The 24,212-nt window shown below is 37.5% G+C and overlaps 1 protein-coding gene across 1 annotated transcript; it reads left to right on the top strand.

The window, feature by feature from the left end:
* Window positions 1–10,438: 10,438 nt before the first annotated feature.
* LOC108342042 (protein JASON) lies at window positions 10,439–14,264 on the top strand. Its single transcript, XM_017579746.2, has 7 exons — window positions 10,439–10,713; window positions 10,927–10,975; window positions 11,060–11,130; window positions 12,080–12,219; window positions 12,763–13,528; window positions 13,615–13,697; window positions 13,838–14,264. The coding sequence occupies exons 1-7, from the start codon at window positions 10,618–10,620 to the stop codon at window positions 13,944–13,946; spliced, it is 1,314 nt and encodes a 437-aa protein (XP_017435235.1). The 5' UTR covers window positions 10,439–10,617; the 3' UTR covers window positions 13,947–14,264.
* Window positions 14,265–24,212: the final 9,948 nt, after the last annotated feature.

The raw sequence follows: 24,212 nt of genomic DNA, 5'->3' as shown, positions 1-24,212 counted from the left end.
ATGTATAACTAGAATAAACGTGCTCAATCACGAAGTCATACATATTCTCAATAATATGTATAACTAGAATATACGTGCTCAATCACGAAGTCATACATATTCTCAATAATATGTATAACTAGAATATACGTGCTCAATCACGAAGTCATACATATTCTCAATAATATGTATAACTAAACCAATATTGGATAAAGGAAAATAACCAACAATTCTCAATAATTGCTTCAAAATACTCCCACGGATTCATGCATTATTACCGAACGCTATTTCCAACTCTGATGCTGTCTGAACGAACGTCCTGAAATCAATCCTCATCAAAACCGAACGCTGCCGAGCTCCAAGGACGAACGCTCATAAAACCAAGGACGAACGCTCTCAAAATCAAGGACGAACGCTCCCAAAACAAAGGACGAACGCTCCCAGAAAACAAGGACGAACGCTCCCAGAAAACAAGGACGAACGCTCCCAGAAAACAAGGACGAACGCTCACTGAAACCAAGGACGAACGTCCAAGATCCACACCGAACACTTAAAACCGAACGCTCCCTTATATCCAAAAACCGAACGTTCACTTATACTCAAAAACCGAACGCTCGTTATACCCCAAAAGCCGAACGCTCATAATTATCACAAGGCCGAACGCTCAATTACTGAGCCGAACGCTAGGATCCATCATTTAGGCCGAACGCTAAATCATTGGACGCTTTGGACGAGCGCATAAGATCAAACATCCTCAAAGACCGAACGCTCTACATAACCTACGGACGTTCGTCTTGAGACCAAGACCGAACGTTCAAGATTACTCCACGAAGATACTAAGTTACGGACGAACGCTCATAATTCACTGTTTAAATACCACTTGGACGAGCGTCCCATATATTATGACAAACGAACGCGGACGTTCGTTCAGAACCGAACGCTCAACAATTTGGACGAACGTCCAATTTCACCAGAATTGGACGAACGTTCAGAAGTTGACCGACCACTATTTGGTCGAGCACTGTTAGGACGAACGTCCAATTTTGACTTCCCAAAATTGGACGAACGCGCATTCTGCAGAAATTCTGCAGAATCGCACTAGAGTCCAGAAAGCCCAGAAAACCTCCATTTTCATTCCTTCTTCGCAGATTTTACCCAGTTTTTCATCAAACACTAATAACTCAAAAATCAAGGAAATAATTCAAGCTCCCCTTACCTCTTGAAGACTTCCATGTAAGTTTTGGGATCAATCTCCTCCCAGACGTGCAGATCAAGATCTTCCAGGAACTTCAACAGCTCTTCACTTCCTTTTTCAGCTCTTGATGCAAGAACTCCATCATCACCAGATGCCCAACTCAGGTCCTCCTCTAAGCCCCTTCCAAGGTTGGAACAGCTTCCCATGGGTGCTCTTTGGACGGGTGAAAATGGGAGAAAGGGTTCCCTCCCTTTGGTTGCTCTCCCTCTCTCTCTCCCTCTCCTGCCAAAAAATGAATCCCACACCTTGCAAAGCTTCCGGTAAAATGCACCCCCAATAATTGCATCTTGATAGTCAAAGAGGTGGGTGACCACCATGTCCCCACCATGTCCAAAAAAATACGGGTCTTACATTCTCCCCAACAACAAAAATTTTCGTCCTCGAAAATTAAGCTTATCGGAACTAGTCGAGGTAAGTTTCTCTCATCTCATCCTCTAACCTCCAGGTAGGGTTGCCTGTGATACCATTCCAGATGACCTTAAATCGTTTAACAGTTCGTCCTCGATCCCTACTGGTTGCACTTCAAATGACAAATCCTTTCTGGCTTGCATACTCTCAACCTTAAACACTTACCTAAAATGATCTTCATGCTTTCGTGAAGGAGGAAACCAGAAACTTCTTCAGGAAAACATCTAAGAAGTCATTCACGACCGCAAAGTTTACACTCCGAGTTCTCCTGCACCGCAAGATCTGCAGCTTGAGTCGCTTCCATGGGTGATAACACTAAGAAGCAACTATCATTTTCTAGGAGGTCTTGCCTTAAAACACTGATCGACAAAAACATACCTTTGTCTTCATCGTTTGAAACCTTTCATCTTAGCCTATGATCAAACCTTTCTTCTGTGTGAACTACTAATCTTGAAACATCCAACTAAACTTGACTCTGAATCATCCACTTGCTGATACAACTTGATCATCTCCTTCAAATTTTCCCACTTAACTTAAGATCCTAACAATACTTCATTCTCTTTCAAATACCTCATGTCCTGCCTTATCTGACTACCTCTCGAAATTTTCTCCTTCTACTTCCTTTCTTGATACTTATTTCCCCTAGTCTGCTATAGAATTTCCTATTCCTTTCTTAACTTAAATTTTAGGTCATCCACCATTTTCTTATTCAGATTCCAACCATCACTAATACATAGGTTCATGTTACCAAACTCTCACAGCGTCACCCCGTTTCTCGCCAACACGTCCTTTTCTTCTGACTGTTAACGTTACTGATATTCTAAACCCAACTCATTTCTCCAACCTTGTTACAACCATATTTATCCAAAGCTTCTCTTAATCTAGCCTCTGAACTTCTTGCGAACGTACAACATATGACCTTATGACTTGATTTCTGGAAATTTTCATCACTCATAACCTTACTCCTAAACTCCAATATCTTCACTCGCCCTCCGAAGCTTAACTTTTAGTCTTCTAACTCCTATCTTCGCGGCAAGATCTTGTCTCAAAGGCTTAAACCAATTCTAATAAAGGTATACAACTCAAGTTGTCCTTGAATATGCATTCCTCTACTACTATCGAGCACAAAAGACTACCACAAAAGCAAGAACAAGACACGAATTACTACAGGAAACACCACTAAAACTCTAACCTTTTTTTAACTCTAACCTTCAGAATCAAGAAAGGAAAATCGTCTATGGTAAAAGACATGAGTGTGCACCCTCATTACTCTTATCAAGACGTTTTCTGTTCTCAAAACATCTAGTTAGATACACATCTTACTATATAGACACGGAGGAAGTGGTAAATCAAACCATTTACACTAAATTCTTCACAGCGAAGACACGGTAAACCCACAACACAAAGGTCATCCTAAGGATGAACTGCTCTGATACCATTACTGTAACATCCCAAAAATTCACCCTAAAAATTAAAATTTATATTCAAAACTTAAATGTTGTAATAATACATAACATCCCGAACATAAACTAAAATCTATACATCAGTTTTAAGCTCAGACGCAACTGCAAAGATAACCTTGAATCCTTCTAATTCGATCTTCCATCTCTTCCTCCATTTGCATAGGATCACGTGACAATCCTTCAACTGCTCCCGTATAACATCACACATTATACGATCATCGCATTCACATGCACAAACAAGCAAAGTAAGGGTGAGCTAACCTGAAACACATCATTTATAAAACGTGCATAGTTATTTCAATACAAATATCATATAATAATTAAATCAGACATCCTCAAGCCAACGTACCACAATTCCTGTTGGACACTCATTCCATAGTACCTAATAATCAACCCATTACACAATAAACTCTCATCCGGATGATACGTTGATGAACAAATCAACGGAAAGTGCCCCACTTGTAATTTCATTCTTAGTCCCCTCAATATGTCCACAATCAACCACAAATCAAGACATCCTACTACAGTACCCTCAACCTCAATACATACCCAGATATCATATCATTACTGAATTAAACGATAAAACAACGAACTTATATTACATCGGATACTGTTTACACGAACATTAAGATTGATCACTTAAGCTCGAAACTAAACATCAACCGCTATTATACCGATTACCATTAGGTCGAATACCAAAAGATCAAACGCTGATTAAGATCAAGTACTTAGACTTCACGTTAAAACAGTGTACTCTGCTAGAACAATTACTATTATTTCAAACACTATTCGAACGATTGCTCAAAGATCAAATCTCGCACACCACAGATTAAGTACCATTCAGACGAACACTTTATTGATCACTTTACTGGATTTAATTCTATCTGAGGGTAACCTCATCGAGACCGGATGTTCCCTACGTACAACCACTAACTATTAATGATCCCTACCTGAGACAATCATCATCCGACCCGAGCATTACCTATGAATGATCACTTCCTGAATCATGCATCATCACAACTAATCACTATTTATTAATCAATCGTTACCTCAACGACTATCAAGGCTGGTCACTCCCTATAAATGATTACAACCTCAGAGCAACATCACCAATAAAGATCATTCCCTATGAACCATCGCTACGAGACAGAACACTATAATAAAGAACGCTTGAGTCTGGGTTAAACGCCTAGAGTACTCTACTGAACACCTCAGTACTGACCGAACGTAATCAAACTAAACCTCAGGTTACCAAATTAAGATCGGACGCTAGCTACCTCAGATCCACTAACATCAAGATCAACTGTTACCTAATAACACTCGCTACTTGGAAATAAATAACACCAAGACCGAACGTCACTAGTAAGAACGCTCGTTACTACCTATAGATCCAACAAGTTTACTTCCCGTCTCTCTCTCGAAGTATTCCAAATCCAACTTTATCTGCACTACCATCTCTCCTGTATCCGTACGACCATCACGGTTAGAAACCACAGCCACAACATGCAAGAATGAATAACCAGAATTATCACATTATAAACCCACTACATATACTATAATAATTCCCAGAAGACTTCTGAACGTTCGTCCTAACAGTGCTCGACCAAATAGTGGTCGGTCAACTTCTGAACGTTCGTCCAATTCTGGTGAAATTGGACGTTCGTCCAAATTGTTGAGCGTTCGGTTCTGAACGGACGTCCGCGTTCGTTCGTCATAATATATGGGACGCTCGTCCAAGTGGTATTTAAACAGTGAATTATGAGCGTTCGTCCGTAACTTAGTATCTTTGTGGAGTAATCTTGAACGTTCGGTCTTGGTCTCAAGACGAACGTCCGTAGGTTATGTAGAGCGTTCGGTCTTTGAGGATGTTTGATCTTATGCGCTCGTCCAAAGCGTCCAATGATTTAGCGTTCGGCCTAAATGATGGATCCTAGCGTTCGGCTCAGTAATTGAGCGTTCGGCCTTGTGATAATTATGAGCGTTCGGCTTTTGGGGTATAACGAGCGTTCGGTTTTTGAGTATAAGTGAACGTTCGGTTTTTGGATATAAGGGAGCGTTCGGTTTTAAGTGTTCGGTGTGGATCTTGGACGTTCGTCCTTGGTTTCAGTGAGCGTTCGTCCTTGTTTTCTGGGAGCGTTCGTCCTTGTTTTCTGGGAGCGTTCGTCCTTGTTTTCTGGGAGCGTTCGTCCTTTGTTTTGGGAGCGTTCGTCCTTGATTTTGAGAGCGTTCGTCCTTGGTTTTATGAGCGTTCGTCCTTGGAGCTCGGCAGCGTTCGGTTTTGATGAGGATTGATTTCAGGACGTTCGTTCAGACAGCATCAGAGTTGGAAATAGCGTTCGGTAATAATGCATGAATCCGTGGGAGTATTTTGAAGCAATTATTGAGAATTGTTGGTTATTTTCCTTTATCCAATATTGGTTTAGTTATACATATTATTGAGAATATGTATGACTTCGTGATTGAGCACGTATATTCTAGTTATACATATTATTGAGAATATGTATGACTTCGTGATTGAGCACGTATATTCTAGTTATACATATTATTGAGAATATGTATGACTTCGTGATTGAGCACGTTTATTCTAGTTATACATATTATTGAGAATATGTATGACTTCGTGATTGAGCACGTTTATTCGGTTGGAGGTGGTACATACACTATGTTATTTACTTGTAACTTCGTCGGTCTTTTTAGCATTTTTGCTAGTCTCACGCGTGAGACGGAGATTCGAGTGTCACCTTCTTCTGCACGAGGAGGTGAATGTCTCGCCCACTGACTTCGGCTCGTGTTGAGTATAGTGCATCGTTACGCGTAGTATCGATGTTTTTACTCGTTAGTCCTTGAGGAGTCGGGGAGATAGGTCTGAAGTCGCGATGGATGACGGCTCGGGTCGCCTGTTATTGAGAGCAGGTTATGACGACGAATTACAAGTAAACGACATCAGTTTATGAAAGACTAGTATGCAGTGTCATGTGAGTCGATTTATTCTGCGAATTATTATAGTATATGTAGTGGGTTTATAATGTGATAATTCTGGTTATTCATTCTTGCATGTTGTGGCTGTGGTTTCTAACCGTGATGGTCGTACGGATACAGGAGAGATGGTAGTGCAGATAAAGTTGGATTTGGAATACTTCGAGAGAGAGACGGGAAGTAAACTTGTTGGATCTATAGGTAGTAACGAGCGTTCTTACTAGTGACGTTCGGTCTTGGTGTTATTTATTTCCAGGTAGCGAGTGTTATTAGGTAACAGTTGATCTTGATGTTAGTGGATCTGAGGTAGCTAGCGTCCGATCTTAATTTGGTAACCTGAGGTTTAGTTTGATTACGTTCGGTCAGTACTGAGGTGTTCAGTAGAGTACTCTAGGCGTTTAACCCAGACTCAAGCGTTCTTTATTATAGTGTTCTGTCTCGTAGCGATGGTTCATAGGGAATGATCTTTATTGGTGATGTTGCTCTGAGGTTGTAATCATTTATAGGGAGTGACCAGCCTTGATAGTCGTTGAGGTAACGATTGATTAATAAATAGTGATTAGTTGTGATGATGCATGATTCAGGAAGTGATCATTCATAGGTAATGCTCGGGTCGGATGATGATTGTCTCAGGTAGGGATCATTAATAGTTAGTGGTTGTACGTAGGGAACATCCGGTCTCGATGAGGTTACCCTCAGATAGAATTAAATCCAGTAAAGTGATCAATAAAGTGTTCGTCTGAATGGTACTTAATCTGTGGTGTGCGAGATTTGATCTTTGAGCAATCGTTCGAATAGTGTTTGAAATAATAGTAATTGTTCTAGCAGAGTACACTGTTTTAACGTGAAGTCTAAGTACTTGATCTTAATCAGCGTTTGATCTTTTGGTATTCGACCTAATGGTAATCGGTATAATAGCGGTTGATGTTTAGTTTCGAGCTTAAGTGATCAATCTTAATGTTCGTGTAAACAGTATCCGATGTAATATAAGTTCGTTGTTTTATCGTTTGATTCAGTAATGATATGATATCTGGGTATGTATTGAGGTTGAGGGTACTGTAGTAGGATGTCTTGATTTGTGGTTGATTGTGGACATATTGAGGGGACTAAGAATGAAATTACAAGTGGGGCACTTTCCGTTGATTTGTTCATCAACGTATCGTCCGGATGAGAGTTTATTGTGTACTGGGTTGATTATTAGGTACTATGGAATGAGTGTCCAACAGGAATTGTGGTACGTTGGCTTGAGGATGTCTGATTTAATTATTATATGATATTTGTATTGAAATAACTATGCACGTTTTATAAATGATGTGTTTCAGGTTAGCTCACCCTTACTTTGCTTGTTTGTGCATGTGAATGCGATGATCGTATAATGTGTGATGTTATACGGGAGCAGTTGAAGGATTGTCACGTGATCCTGTGCAAATGGAGGAAGAGATGGAAGATCGAATTAGAAGGATTCAAGGTTATCTTTGCAGTTGCGTCTGAGCTTAAAACTGATGTATAGATTTTAGTTTATGTTCGGGATGTTATGTATTATTACAACATTTAAGTTTTGAATATAAATTTTAATTTTTAGGGTGAATTTTTGGGATGTTACACAACACAACCTCTAAGTACGACCGAACGGGAAAACTCAACATAACCAATGCATAAGACCGAATGGTAAAACCCTCACAACACTTGATCATGATTGAAACGGTCCTTTAACGAGCAATGCTCGAACAAGTGCCTAAAGCAGTTGAAGGACCGAACGCTAGAACAATCGACCACCAGTACAAGACCGAACTCTAGCTAAACCAAATACTAGTACGAAATCGAACGTTATGACTAAACCGAATACTACTAAAACCGAATGTTAAAATAACACATGAGTCCTACTTAGACCGAACACTAATACAACATCAAGTACTTCTAAGACCAAACACGAATACCAAACCAAACACTACTAAGACCAAACGGGAATACAAAACCTAATGCTTATAAGAAACCTAGCACTACTAAATTGAACGATAATACAGAACCGAGTACGACCATTAACGAGCGCTAATAGCAAACCGAATACTTCCAAGGCCGAAAACGAACGTCAGCACGAAACCGAGCAACTCTAAGACCAAATACTACTACGAAATTGAATACTACCTACCGAGTACCTGAACCTGACTGAGCGGTCAACAACGAACGCTCGATTTTCTGCATAATTCTGCAAAACTTCTGCAGAATGAAATACACACTAGAATTTACCAAAACTGAATATTTTTCTCAACCCAGAATTCACTCCAAAGTATGTATAATCTACAACTCAACAATCACAGTATTTAACATGTCAAACAACCAAAGTCGAACACTCAAACATTCAATTTCACCCACATGCAAAATCATTAAACAAAGTTTTTATACTTCATCAACAAAACAATTAAATTAACTAGCTTCCCTTATGATATGGAAGTGCATGCCTAGAGAGAAGTATACTAATGACAATTGAAAGAATGAATGGAAAATAAAAGCGGATAAGAGAAAGAGAAAGGAAACTTATGACTGGATGACACGCCACTTGAGAGAGGACTCCAAGATAAGTGTCGAGGAAGGACCGCCACTTGACTTTGCATCAAGATAAGGTCTGCCAAATTGGACTAAAGAGACATAAAACTATCTCTAAGAAGAATGCAAGATTGCAATTCAACTCAAAATTTCATTGATTTCAAAGGTAAATACAAAGGAGACCCCCTAGACTTCTTATATAGCTTTTGGAGTGAGTTTGGTGAAGACTTTCAAGCAATGTGGGACTTGGAAGGCTCCAAGGTCTGGCCATGCAGCTGCAGCACGTCCCTTAGGTGCTTGGAGTCCCACATTGCTTAGTTCTCTCATTTGAAAAGGGTATATAAGCTACCTTGTTCTCCTAAAGTTCAAAAAATGAAAACTAGCTATGCTACCTTGCGCTACAAGCTAAGACACCTACTTTCTCTTCTTTTCTTTTAAGACCAAGCCATGGGAAGTCCCACATTGCTTGTGCTAAAAGGAAAAGAAGGGTTTATGAGCGTTTATTCAACTAAAACTAACGAAAAGAAAATAAGGAGGAAAATACACACCTATGAACCTATTCTGCTTTTTTTACAAATGTGTAAAGAAGACAAGAAGTAAAATGATTTCCTTTAGCCATGCTTCTTGTCATCCTTTTATTCTCTTCATCACTTGCCTTCTCTATGATCACATCACCTTACCTCTTAACCAAATCGAACGGCTTCTATCCTTCCAGAAATTTGATCACTTCCAGAAAATCCTAAGAACACCTTTAACTCATTGATTGGTGAAAAGAGACCAACCAAAGTACCAAAAAGGAAGTTAGAAAGAGAAAGAGAAGACTGATAAACACATGTAAACAACAAAGTTTACTTGCATGTGCCAGAAATTTCAGAAATTCACAAGAATTAAAGGAACGAAACTTACTAGCTCTAATCACTACACCTATCGATGAAACAAAAAGCTCTTGTCTTCCAGATTACTTATGCACGGTCAAATGAAGTGAGATTGAAGAACTTTAGAGAGAAGAAGGAGAAAAGAAGAGAGTAGAAGTTTTAGAGAGATAGATGTATCAGAGAAAATGAACGAAGCTTTTGAAAATTTCATTTATATATCAAACTTATTTTAATAATAAACGCTCGGTTCGAACTTACACTTGACTATTCCAATTACTTGATTCTCACAAAATATATATATATATATATATATATATATATATATATATATATATATATATATATATATATATATATATATATATAATATGTATGTCAATAAAATATATAAAATATTAAATTTTATATTAATAAAAGTTATAATTATACTAAATGTTAGAGACTTGAACTTCTTCCAAGATTAATGGTAAGACTAATTAGTTTTTTTTATTTAATTAGAATTGTCAAATTAAAATCACAAATTCGAGTTATATTGAGTTAAGAAAAAATTTTAAATTTCATATTATTCCTAAAATATTTTATTTTAACCAATAACTATAATTACATTTTACCCTTAATATTACGTTACCACTAACCCCAATCAGCAAGATCTACCTGGGAGATTCCATGTTGATTAAAATGATTACAATTTCCTTCCAAAGAACATTCTTATTCAATACACAGACACTAAAAACACAAACATTCAGCACTCTCATACCTTATCCCACTCGCCACTCCATCATACGCGCCACATGAGCCACGTGTTTCAGTATCCAAGCGAGTTCTCGCCATGCCATAACCTTAAGCGTGTGAATCACACAGTGCACGCGTTCATTCATTCCCTCCCCCTTCGTTAGTTCAAATTTCAAAATCGAGTTCGCACTCGCACCTCACTTTTTTTTTTCAGAAATAAAATAAAAATAAAAATGAAAAATAATAAATAATAAAAATAAAAATGTAGCGTTCCCTTACCTGCTCCGAGTCCTCTTCAATGACACGCTCTGAGTAGTGTTGCTGCTGCTGTTCTTTAGGTTCGACACCGAGGTTCGTTTTCTGATCCTTCTCCCGAACCTCAGCTATGGGGTGCTTCTTCGCTTGCTTCAGAGCTCGCGACTCCGCCACCGCCACAACCACCACAGTGCCTTCTTCTCGTTCCGGCAAACACAAACCCGACGTAACACACTACTGTTCTCCACTGGTTTTTTGTAATTTTGTAATTTTTATTTTTGATTTCGATTTTCTGCTGCTTTGTTCGCTTTGCAGAAGCAAAGCTCAAACCGTCGTTGAGTAATTCTTCTGATTTTGTGAGAGTTTTGTGTAGTTTTAGTTCTAATTTGTTATTGTTGTTTTTCGATGTGTGAGGTTTTTATTTTTCTGTGTCTACCAGGATGTTGCTGTCTCTCGAAATCAGTTATCCACTTTGTTTCTCTGTGAAGGTGAATTTTAATTTTGCGTTGTTATTGTTTTTTTTTCTTCTGTTTGAATGTGTTTACCAATTCTGTGATTTTTATTTTGAAAAGAGAGAGAAGACTCTGTTGTCCGTGATGATGTGAAGGATTTTGAAGTGCGATCTCAGAAAGGTGACTGTGAGGTGGGTTTCTTTCGTTAGTGTTGATATAGCTGCGATTGTTTGTTGTGTGATTATGAGTTTTCTAGTTTTGTTTGTTGTCTTTTGAAATTTGGAGTTTTCCAGTGTTCGAACATTTTGTTAATGTTTGTGAGGGAAAAGAGAGGTGTTTGACTTTGTTTTAGTTGAGAACCATGTGATTTTTTGGGACTTTATTGCATTTTATTTTATAGATGAATGAAGTGCATTGAGAACAAGGTGAAGGAAGCAAGTGTCATTTGTCACAAAAGCCTAATAAACAATTAAATTATAACTTAATAAGCAGAGATTCTTAAAAACTATTTGAAAATGATGAGAATTAGGAGACAAAGCTGGCATTTTCAACTTTGTGAAGGAACTGGGAGGAACTTAAACACGGAATTGTTTTATCCAATTGCATCCTAACTTCTTTGTTTCTTCTATTGATTTTACAATGTTTTTATTGAGGTTTTAATATGGATAATTGGATTGCTGATGCCACGGAGTAAACTTTAAAATATGTAGTTTTAGTTGAAGTGAAATGAGGTTTAACATTGATTTCAGTATAGTTATGTTTGTGGTAGGCAGTGCCAGCTCTAACTTGTGGAATAGCCTGAATCTTAGTAATATTAGTAATATACTTGCTAATATATGCAGATTCAGGCACATGAATCTTAGTAATATTAGCCACTAGATCTGCTAAGATGATCACTGCCTTACTGGCGGAAAAATAACAGTCTTGATAGAATTTTACTGTAAATTTATTTCTAAATTCTTACTGGTTAAATTCGGTCTATCTTGAGTGAACTGTGTTTTCATTATACAGGAATTGTGTAAAAACACTTTTTTGAAGCTTTAAGTTTGTTCGTATTTTGTTATCTGTACATTAGATGGGTGCATTTTTATATATGCTTTGTAAAATTTCCTTATATGATTGGATGAACTTGTTCTGCAGGCCAAGTTTCTTAAAGCTGGGGCTAGGATCGCTTTTGAGAAAGTCCACCATGAGAGTCGACCTTTCAATCCCTCAACTCCTGTAAAATGTTGTGAGGAAGGGGAGAAGCGAACTAATTGTTTTGAGCAAACGCCAAGCAGGTTATTGTGTCTTTGTATTGAATCTTTTTCATGCCGATATCGAATAGTAATTAATGTTAATATTTTTGTCGTGTCATAGTGGATATTCTGTTCCTTACTCTTAAGGCAACGGGAATCAACTGCAGCTCAGAACCATTAAAACATATAAGAAAATTTGTCGGTTAATAAGGGTCTCCGAAAAATGATGAAATTGATTCTCATTTTTTCCATTTTAGACTTTTTTAATGGGAATGTTGTATCATGGGTGTGAGCAAGTAACATTTTAGTCAATTTCATTGGAGGTGGATATTCTGTTCCTCACTCTTAGATCAATGGGAAAGCCGCCTTGTCAACTGACGCTGCAGGCCATTATTATTAAACGGTCTCACGAAATTAAATTTTGTTCTTTATTAAGAGTTGTTATAAAATATGATGATCTCTCATTTTATCTTAGATTTCTTTCAACGAACTTTTTTGAGATTTTCATTGAATGTACACGTGTTGTGGGTCATACCTGAAAATTACATAAAACCTTACTGTATGTGAATTTCGTTTAATTTACAGCTGTATCTCCAATGCACAAAGCAGTCAATGTGCCTCCCTCGATTCTACGGAAGGAAATAGAACAGGGAGTCTTTACAGTTTGGATAAGAATGAAAATACAGCTTCTGTTTCACCTTGGCCATCAGCCACATACACTAAGAGAAACAAGTCTGTACGTTTTGAATGTGAGGCTGATTTATCGTCCTGTGACTTGTCTGAATATGGCAGACCACAAATGAAGAAAATAGATTCCACAAACAATGAGAGTGCCTATAAACCATCACCTTATCCCACCCCAATGAAGCTATCTGACGAGATGCAAACTCCTGGAACTGTTTACCCTACAACAAAAGAAGACTTGCAAAACGTTAGGCCTAGACTTAAGTCCCAGTTTGTGTATCCTATTAACAACCCTGATGATGAAGTCTCTCAGAAGATACTTGAGGAAGATGGTCATACCCAAGATTCAAGGAAGCTGAGTGAATCAGTTGAATGTTCTGAAATTACAACTTTAACACCAGATAAAGGGTTAAAGAAAATTTCTTGTGAAGATGAATGTAAAGTGGAGGAAAGCTTATCTTCTTGGTTGAAGCCTGCGGCTGTCATTCTGGAAGAGAGAAACAGGAGAATGCAGATTGCTTATAATCATGTCCGGAAATCACCTGTCGACAGGCCTATCATTGGGATGGTTGCAGCTCACTGGAACGAGAATGAGGATTCTCAAGCTCCTCCTCCTAAGTGGTGGGATGGTAACGGCATACCAAATTCAACCAATAAGTATAAAGAAGTATGACTTGTAATCATTATTTCCTAGGCGAGTTTTTTCTCTCTCTATATTGCATCTGCATCTAATGTTTACTGATTGATTTTCAGGATCAGAAAGTGAATTGGCATGCAACGCCATTTGAAGAGAGGTTGGAAAAGGCATTATCTGAGGAGAGTGTCATCACTCAAAGGTATGCATTCCTATTTAAGGTTTGCTTTTTGCTTGAACTATATTCACTTGTATGAGCAATTAATAGCAGGCTTGCTATTTTCTTTTAAATAATTAATTGTGATTTATAACTTCCTATCAATTTCTTATTTTGATTCACAGGAAGGATGCATGTGGAAAATCAATGCCTTTTGACGAAAACGAAGAAAGTGATACTGCACTATCTCAGCTGCAATCTTCAACTCATCCACAGTCCGTGGTGTCATTCTGATGTGTCTACTGTCCATACCTGCTGTATTTGTCTGGTTTAAAGAGATATTTTGGCAATTGTGGAAACAAAGTCTGAATCCACCACGTTCAACATGATGATTGCTTGGAACAAACAGTGGATTATTCAAATTTTGTGGTAATTAGAACTATCAAGTTGTGCGTTACACAACTTGTATTGTATATAAGTAATGGGAATCATTGCGTAAAATAATGGCTATTGGGAGTCTAGTAATGAACATTTTTTGGTTAAATGTTTAAGTAGTTCAGCGTTGGAATTTACATGAACTAAATTTTTGGACAGGAGCTCTTTGATCCTTAACACTTTTTAATCATTTTAGCATTCCTGATAAATGTTAAAAATATAAGTAGACTTAAATAAGAAGGATAAACAATGTATATAGGATTAATTTGTTATGACCACATGTCAGCTTAATGTGAAGAAGTTTCACAAAAACAAAAAGTTATTATATTGTTAATTGGATGCTCCTGTAACATCCCAAAATACCATAATTACCATAAATCAGGATTAATTACAATTAACAGTATAGTAAACAGTCTTTAAGATTAAACAGAGTTCAAGGGTCAAAGCCGAACGGCTACAGTACAAAATAACGAGCGTTTCAGAGAAACAGGAAAATAAATCAGAACGAACGGTTTTCCAAAAGTAACCGAACGTCCAAAAATGAGCTAACATCTACAACCTAACATCTACGAGCGCTCTAAGGCTCGGCCTTTACTTCAACTTCCACCAGATTGGCATCGTCCAAATTTTCTTCTTCCAGCATTTCTTCAAGGGATGCACCACCATCTGCTCACATCCACAACGGATGATCATTGCAAGACAGGACGAACGTACATGGACAGTAGACAACACAATGAAAAAAACGAAAGGGTAAGCTTACGTAATTTAAATTCATACTTCAACATTTTTATTCAAACCATCATACAATCAACTCATATACGCATAACATCAATCAAACATAAATATACTAATGCTAGACCGACCGTCCGGACTGTATGAATCTGTGTAGTTACAAGCGTCCTTGCACCCGAGTGATGTAGTAACTGGGATACACCAAACAGCTGCCACTCGAGGTAAGTCCGTTCTTACGTCGCCCATGTTAACTTATGGACTAAGGACCTCCTGCCGTTCCCACACATGAATACCCCCTTCTACTTGAAGAGGCGTATCACGGAACATCAGGATGGACAGCGAGTCTTAACTTATCCACAGTCATACTTTACCAAATTTCATATCCAATAGAAATCAGAGTCGTTCCTCCTTGGAACGCTCGTTCAAATATCAATATCATAATTTCACCTCATATATGATTCGTCCATTTTATAATTTCCTCAACATCACATTTTCATTCTCAATTACACTTCTCTAAAAGACGAACGTTAATTAACTGTATAGACGAACGCTATTTGAGATCAGGACGAACGCTATTTCAAATTCAGGACGAACGCTGTTTAAAATCAAATACTTATTCAGTTGTACGAGCGCTTGATAGGAGACCTTGCGCGATTTAGAACGATCGTTCGATATAAGGCCGAACGATATTAAAGACGAACGCTCGATATGAGGTCGAACGCTATCAAAGACGAACGCTCGACATGAGGTCGAACGCTCTCACAGACGAACGCTCGACATAAGGTCGAACGCTCTCAAAGACGAACGCTCTCACAGACGAACGCTCGACATGAGGTCGAACGCTCTCACAGACGAACGCTCGACATGAGGTCGAACGCTCTAACGGACGAACGCTCGACATGAGGTCGAACGCTCTAACGGACGAACGCTCGACATGAGGTCGAACGCTCTAACGGACGAACGCTCGACATGAGGTCGAACGCTCTAACGGACGAACGCTCGACATGAGGTCGAACGCTCTAACGGACGAACGCTCGACATAAGGTCGAACGCTCTCAAAGATCCAAATAGGGACGCTCGTTCACGAGCAGAATTCTTTCCAAATGAAGGAATCCCATTCTAAGTTATTTTAAGAGGAAAACCGAACGGTTTAAGACCGTACAGTGACGAGCGTCATTTATCAAAGGCATGATTTCAGTGCAGATTTCTCAACCTTAACAAATTCCAGATTTCAACAATTTAACCTATACTTTATACTTCAAATGAATCTCAAATTGATGAACTTTATACTTTCACTTCCAGATTAATTCATATTCAATAATCAACATATTAACAATTCATACATTATAGTATTCATCCATCACTCATACGTTTCAACCAGCATGCAGTTCAACCACCCAGAAATCATATCAGTAAACATTCATAACAGCACAACAGAGTTCGTTCATGCAGATCCAGAAAAACACGTATACAGAAATTTCATACAGACGACCCACATCATGCTTTCATACAATCATACACGTATAAATTTAAATATATGTAAGCTTCCCTTACCTGGATAGCAGTGTACGCCCTAAAATATGACTTCCACACGTTCAACTACAGCTCTTCTATACGCAACAGCCACTTAAGTTCCTTCCACTCAATCTAACCACTTGATCTAACACCCAAAACCAGAAATTTCTCAGATACAGTCCATGCATGAACCGAGAGTATGGTTTCGCATGAAACCCTAATGGACAGCTACTAGGGAAAGGAACTTACCAGCTTAGATTCCAGTTCAGTTCGGTTCCAAAGGAAGACCACAGCCGGATGAACGTTCCTACGGTTCTGAAATTGAAATCGGAGAAGGAAATGAGGAGTTGCAGTAGAGAGAAGTTTACTGGTTTTAGAGAGAAGTTGGAGAAAATGAAGGGGTGAGCTTTCGTGAGGAAGAAGATGAGTGATGCAGGTGAACGGAAGGGTTTTCGAAAATCACTTTTGTTCCTTCCAAATCCAGACGAACGAGCGTCTCTCTTTCGGACACCTGCACCTCCATTCTGACTTCCGAAACTTCCAGCGTGACAAGTGGCATGCGTGCATGCAGCGCTTGGTGCGTTTTTAATGCACTGAGTATATGACGTGCGCGTGTTTCAGAGAAATGATGGGCGTGGTTCTTCGTGCTCGTCTGAGAGGAATGAGATCAGATTAGAGAGTGGATTTTAATGACTGGAAATGACGTGGCGTGCATTAATGGTGAGGTGTCAGGATTAATTGAGGCTAATTATTATGGGTCTCACACTCCCACAGTATATATAAGAGTTTCCACATCTTGGTTTTTATTTATTCGATTTCTTGTCCTTGTGGTTGACCACAATCAATAACTCATCATGAGAAAGAGAAACCTTTGTGATTTCAATGGTGAAAATCCCGTGTCTCCATAAGGAGTTTCTACAAATAAAAATTGAATATTAAGCTATAACTAGTTATTTTTTTATTTTTTTTTAAGTATAGTTGAGAAGTTTGAGATGAAGATTAAATTAAACCATAACATATATCAAAACGAATTAAGTACATAAGAGAGAATGGTAGTTCTGGAGTTAACAACAAGGAAAGGGGTGTCAAATTGTTGCTCATGGGCCAGCCTGTCAAAATGTAGTGTGTCAAGTTGGAATTTTTAAATCACAAACTAGTTTTGGTTTAGCCTGTCTAACTTATCAAATTGGAAGGTCAAAGGTGAGTCAAAATTTCACAGAAACATACAGTTATTATATTGTTAACTGGAAGCTCCCCACAATGTATATAAGAGTTCCTAACACCTTTGGGTTTTAATTTTTCAGTTTTTTGTCTTTGTGGTCGACCACATAACTCATCAGAACCAAGAGAAACCTTTGTGATGTCAAGGGTGCAAATCTTGTGTCTCCATTGTTTCCTTCTCTATCAGGAGTTTCTATAAATAAAAGATGCATATTCAACCATAATCTTTTCTTATCTTATTTAGTATAGTTGAGGAACATGAGATCGAGATTAAATTAAACCATAACAAATATAAAAAACAAATCAAAGTACATAATAGTTTCGGAGTTAACAAGATTAGGACTTTTAAAATAGGTTGTTGCTTATGGGTCAACATGCCAAAACGGGGTGGATCGGGTTTAAATTTTCAACCCACCATTCTGTTTTGGTCCGACCTGTCTAATCCGTCAAATTGGTGGGTAAAAGGTCGGCCAATCCATTCCTGACCAGCAGACTAGTTTTGTTTTTAATTTTTTTTTAAATTAAGAAATAAAATAACTAATTAAAAAGATTAAATTTTATATATTTTCAATTATTAGTTATAATAGAGTAATTTAATATGTACATGTAGTAATTATTTTAATTTATCCAATTAAAAATATCAATCAATTAAAACTTAGAAAATATTTATATGATTAAATATTCATTTATAAGTATATATATAAACAAAATATTAAAATATTTTTTTAAAAAAAAATGGTAGACTAACCCGCTTTGTGGTGGGGCAGGTTCTAATTTCTAATCCACTTTTTGTAATACACTAGCCTGACTCAACTCGTTTTTATTAAGTGAAGGACTGGACCAAAATAGGCTAAGCTAGACTGTTTTACTACCCTTAATCAAGATGTAACAACAATTCATGAGTTATGCAACCATAACATTAAACTTGCTAAAATCATGTATTTGTGTCTTCACTTTTTCTTAAGAAATCTTTTCATCGTCATTTTATTCAATGGATTCTAGGTTTAGACATCCATAAATTTTAGGTACAATCCTCTTTTGCTCTCAATATTTGTAATATTGGTTCAATATTTTCGTTTAATATTTTTTACTCGTAGTGGTCTCACTGTGGTCTCATTATTCATTCCAAAAAGTCAATGTCGTTTTTTTTATCTGCATGAACATTGTTAGAATGTGATAATTTGACAAAGTGATATATTTATATTTCTTCAAGAGGGAAAATATCCACATCATTCTATTATCATCCTTAACTATGTTAAGATTGATCAGACGAAAAAAAAAGATCACATTGACTTTTTTTAATAAAATATTGAGACCACATTATGTAAAAATAAAAAATAAAATAAAACAATTTCTATAAAACAGGGAATAAATATTAACCTAAAATTCTAATGTCATATTAAAATTTGATGAGGTGGCACAAGAGACACCCCTTTAGTGTGACCAAATATGTTAAAGCTTCTATAAGAAGACATAGGAGGAGTTGTTCAATAAAAATAGAAAAAGAAAAAATACTAAATAATGAATAATACAAACTCAATGACACATTACCTCGTTAAGTGCACCATTCTAACTACATAGCTTTTACAACCAAATCAAACTCTATATATAACTTATATTACGCTTACTTGGAAATTCAAAGAAAGAAAACACAATCAGGCTCTTTCCTCTTGTTGTTCATCGGAAAAAAAAAATGCAATGGAAATTGGGATTGTGATTGAGCATTTACTGGGGTTAGAAAAATCTCGAAGAATATGCTCCCCCAATGGATGATTTACTAATGCAGGTCGCATCCCATACAAATTTGATGTGCAATTAAAATGCAGTATAGACTAGGAAGTAACTTCTAGGTTATCTCTCAAGGACCAAATGTGGTTCGAGACTTAGGTCAAACACGCACTTGGGGAGGGAGTGTTTGAAAGTGTTTTTGCAAGGAAAATTAAAATAAATTAAAACTGGAAATTGAAGACAACCAAACATAATTAAAAACCCTGAAAGAGATGTGGAAAACAAGAATATCGAACGGTCCTACAAGTGACTGAATGTTCTAACATTCAGACTGAACGATATTTAAGCAAAACAATTGAAATGAGTTAAAACACAAGACAGCCGAACGGTATAAGCACAAACCGAACGGTAAAAGTAAAACTTAAACGCACAAGTAAAAGTCGAACGGTTCTACACTGACCGAACGGTAAAAGCAAACTGAAAAGGACAAGGGGTCGTTCGGTCCTAACAGACCGAATGATATTAAAGTAAGCAAAGACGAAGGCTGAACGGAATCAAAGCAAGAAAATGAATTAAAACACAACACAGCCGAACGGTATTAAAGCAAGACCGAATGGAAATGAGATTAAAAACTAAACAATTGAATGCAAAGAAAGTCGAACGGTCTCTAACAAGGAAACATGTTAGAGATCGAACGATATTAATTTAAAACCGAACGGTCTATAGCAATTGTAGAAGCAATAAATTGTGCAGAATCAAAATGCGAACAGAATCAAACGCTGCTAACAAGAACTAACTTGAAGGAGACGAAATAATGGCAGAAAATGAAAGTTAATACAAAAACTAAATGTACACCAGAAAATACACTTCAAAACACAATCGGAAATCGCTGAAGAACACAAAATGCGAACGAAATATCAAAACGGTATTGGAAATGAAATGGCAATGCGTGAATGAAAATTCAGATTCAAGAACATTAGACATCAGTGCTGTAAAAATTAAAATGAAATTTTATTTAAAATGAAAAGGATTCAATACATGAAGGTAGAAATGAAAAAGTAAGCGAAACCTAAATCTCCCCAAAGGGGGAGGAAGAAGAAGAAGCTCCCAAGAACTGAAATTGTAAGTGGCGGCTGGGAGGTAGGCCAAGTGAAAGTGATTTTGGGGTATATATACCCCAAATTAGAAAAATTCCCTTCTAATGGGTCTCCTACAAAATGACCTAAAATGGGGTCCAAAGTCCTAAGGTTTGACCCAATGACCTTCTAAAACAAAATTAAACTACACTATTGACGTGGGCACCCTCTTGAAGTCCCAAAATGTGCTTCTGACACTGTTGTTGTTCCTTTGGATACTGCATCTGACTGTTCGGTCATTAAGGACTCAGACCGTTCGGTAAAGGCGTTCAATGCATGCTCGCTTTCTGACCATTCGATGCAACAATTCTCAGACCGTTCGATTCCAAGCTTCAACAGACCGTTCGGTCAAGGCTTCAGCAGACCGTTCAGCAGGTTCGCTCTCTATGACCGCTCGGTGCACGAATTGTTAGAGACCGTTCGGTCCAGTAGAGCTTGGCTTCCATAGACCGTTCAATCAAGAACATACCATTCAATCAAGCACAAACCGTTCAGTCAATCAAAGACCGTTCAGTCAAGCACAGACTGTTCGGTCAAGCATAGACCGTTCGGTCAAGAAGAGACTGTTCAGTCAAGCATAGATCGTTTGGTCAATAACAGAACGTTCAGTCAAGCACAGACCGTTCGGTCAAGAACAGACCGTTCGGTCAAGCCATTGTGTGCAATAAGTTCCTTACCTTTCAAACAGTGATTGTCCTGCAAAATAATAATTGAAAGAATTAAGCCCAAATAATTCAAATTAATTAAAATAAGAATTAATCTTGAAATTAAGCCCAAATAGTGAAAATGAGACAATAATTGAGAATTAAGCACAATTCACTAATACAATTGGGTGCGAAAAGCTAAGTGAATAGTAGAAAATAATGACTCATCAAAATAGACCACACTTAGTCTTTTGCACTCCTAGGCAAAATCAAGACACAAAATAAGGAACAATTCTAAATACATCAAGAGAGTGACACAATCTTTAGGAAACAAAAAGAAAAAGACACCAAAGACACAAAGCAGATTTACACAATCCTCAATGATTCTGGAAAAAGAAAAGGAGTAGACAACATCCAACACACAGATAATCAGAGGAAACAGAAACTCATGGTAGTCATCCAAGCAATTCCAAAACATGGCAACATAATCAATCAGCTCAAGAGGTGAATCAAAAGCAACATAACCTCACAAATGCACTGTCACTCTTTCTCTCATGTGCCTAGGATAATGAATTTCAACTCAACGTACTCAAGAAAGCAAGCAACGAACAGACTTGGCAAGCCTTTAATATCTACACTCAAAACATATGCATGTTCAAATCAAAAGGTCTTTTATGGATGAAATGGGGCCAAGGACAAGGGATGATAACATATGGATGAGAAGCTACAAAGCAAAAAGAATAGAGGAGCGATGGGGAACAAGTGAATATACAATCAAATCACACCCAATACCTCTAATTCAATCCTTTTCTTGACTCCATTATTCACACAACTTTTTTTTATTTTTCTCATTTCTCTCTATTTTTTTTTTCTTTTCTAATCTTGTCTCTTTTTCTTTTCTCTCTCTTTAGCACACAATTGTAAGAGACAAGATACACATCATATTTGAAAAAACAAAACAAGAAGAGGATCCAACTAGCCAATTCATAAGAATCCCCAGGAAGACCACACTTGTTCCCAAAACATTTCCAAAGCTCCAAAATTCCCTAAGGTTAAGGTAATCATGGTTTTTCACTTATGGCTAGTGTATGAGCTTCAAAACAAAGAAAAGGGGAACACATAGGCTCAAAGGGGTTATTAAAGGATCAAAATAAGGTAAGCTTATTTGGCTAGAGAGGCTCAAGAACAAAATTGCCTTTATCACTTCCAAACATGCATATCAATCAAGAATTATCATCAAGAGTCAAGCCAAGGCATATCTGCAAACAATCAAGAGACATATCACACACAAGAAAGAATATCAAGTGGCTCAAATTCTCACACAAGGTATTTCTATCACAATCAATCACCCTCTCAAACATCATGATCATCTTCCAATTAGAGAAAAGCAAGGATTTCAAACTAATCAGAGTATCAATGAAGTGAAGTGAAGGACACATCTACAACCTAAACAAAGTCCAGAAATCAAGACAACATGCACAACTGTACACAAGACATAACAAAAACAACCTACAATAGAAAACATTTAACAAAGAAAACAAAAACTAACAAAGAAAAATCAGAATCTCCTCTAATAGACCACACTTAAACTACATTGTCCTCAATGTGTCATAAGCACAAGATCAGAAATCAGAACAGTGAACAAATCATGGACAAGTGCAATAAAAGTAGGGAAAGAGGGAGAAGAGAAAAGAAAACTCCCCTAAGTTATGGTGGAAGTTGCCAATTTTGGACTAGTAGGGAGATGTTTTCTACCACAGGATCCAACAAAGAAGTTTTGAGGAGGAACTGCTTCATCCTCCAAATTTGATCAAGCAGGGAAATGTCTTCCACAACTGGATCTAAGAAGAAGTGATTGTTGATAAGCGGGTTCAGCCGGTGCCTATTGATATTCAAGCTTTTGTGTATGCGAGCACCTTTGTTCTCCACTATAGGTGCTTGTTGGTCAGTATCATGTGTACCTCCTGCAACATTGATAAACAAATATTTAATCCCCGAAAATGGAGTCAAAAACTTGTTAAGACCTCGGCAAGTGTACCGAATTGTATCAAGTAATAATAAATGGCAAGACCAAGTATCGTTTCCCAAGAGACTCACGACACTAAATAGTTATGTGATTATTCGACTAATTAAGACTCTAAAGAACAAATTTTGGGGTTTTTGAATGCAAATGCAATAAAATAAACATGAATGCAATTTGATCAATTGAGGCTAAACACAATAATGAATGGATAGAGTTGATGATATTGTTGTTGGGTTTAGATTTCACATAATTTACTCTCATGCATATATGAATTCATCTTCTTCATTAATGTTAATGCCACTTTCTAATTTACCTTAAACCCGATGTCTCGGTGAAGAAAGCCTACTCCTAATTACTAGTTCACAATGTCTTGTCTCCCTAACAATTAATCATGCATTACATTCGCACAGAAGCTTAAAGGCAACCGATCCTCCTATTCCTATGTCTAGGTAATATTGCTTCCGGGAGAATTTCCCCAGTTCTAGATTTCCCGTATGTGTCCATATCGACAAAATCAAAGATCATGCAATTGAATGAGTTAAACAAAGCATGCAAAGAGTAAAGAGGAAAAACCCTAACAATTAATGAAGTAAAGCATATATAATCAAGAATCAATTCAATACATGAGAGTTTAAGAGGTTACATCTTTCCCAACGACAAATAAGGTTTAGTTCTCCATCGTCATGGAAGAACTAGATGAACAATGGAATGAAAGAATGGAAGAGATAGAAAAACCCTAAAAAGAGAAGAGGAGAGTCATCACCATCTCCAAATCTAGCCCCAAGGGGTGAAAAGTGTGTTTTTGTGCTTAAGCCATCAAAAGATACAATCCCTAGGACCTGCAAGTTCTTAAATAGAACATAAAAATAACAGAAAACAGGTCCAAGCCCACGTCGTCGATGCTCAGCAGCACTTTTGGCGCTCAGCGGTAAGTGTGGGACTAGCGCTCAGCGGAATTTGACGCTCAGCGCAACTTTTTCTGTACTCTGGTTGAATTTTCTGCACTCTGGTTGATTTGTTGACTTTTCTGCACTCTAGTTGACTTTTCTGCACTGTGGTTGACTTTTCTGCATTCTAGTTGACTTTTCTGCATTCCAACCATTTGGTACTTTAACTTTTCTTTCAA

This window comes from Vigna angularis, chromosome 6, assembly GCF_016808095.1.
Source record: "Vigna angularis cultivar LongXiaoDou No.4 chromosome 6, ASM1680809v1, whole genome shotgun sequence".
Lineage (NCBI taxonomy): Eukaryota > Viridiplantae > Streptophyta > Magnoliopsida > Fabales > Fabaceae > Vigna > Vigna angularis.
Note: the sequence above shows the minus strand (reverse complement) of the source record. Positions and strands in the feature narration are given on the sequence as shown.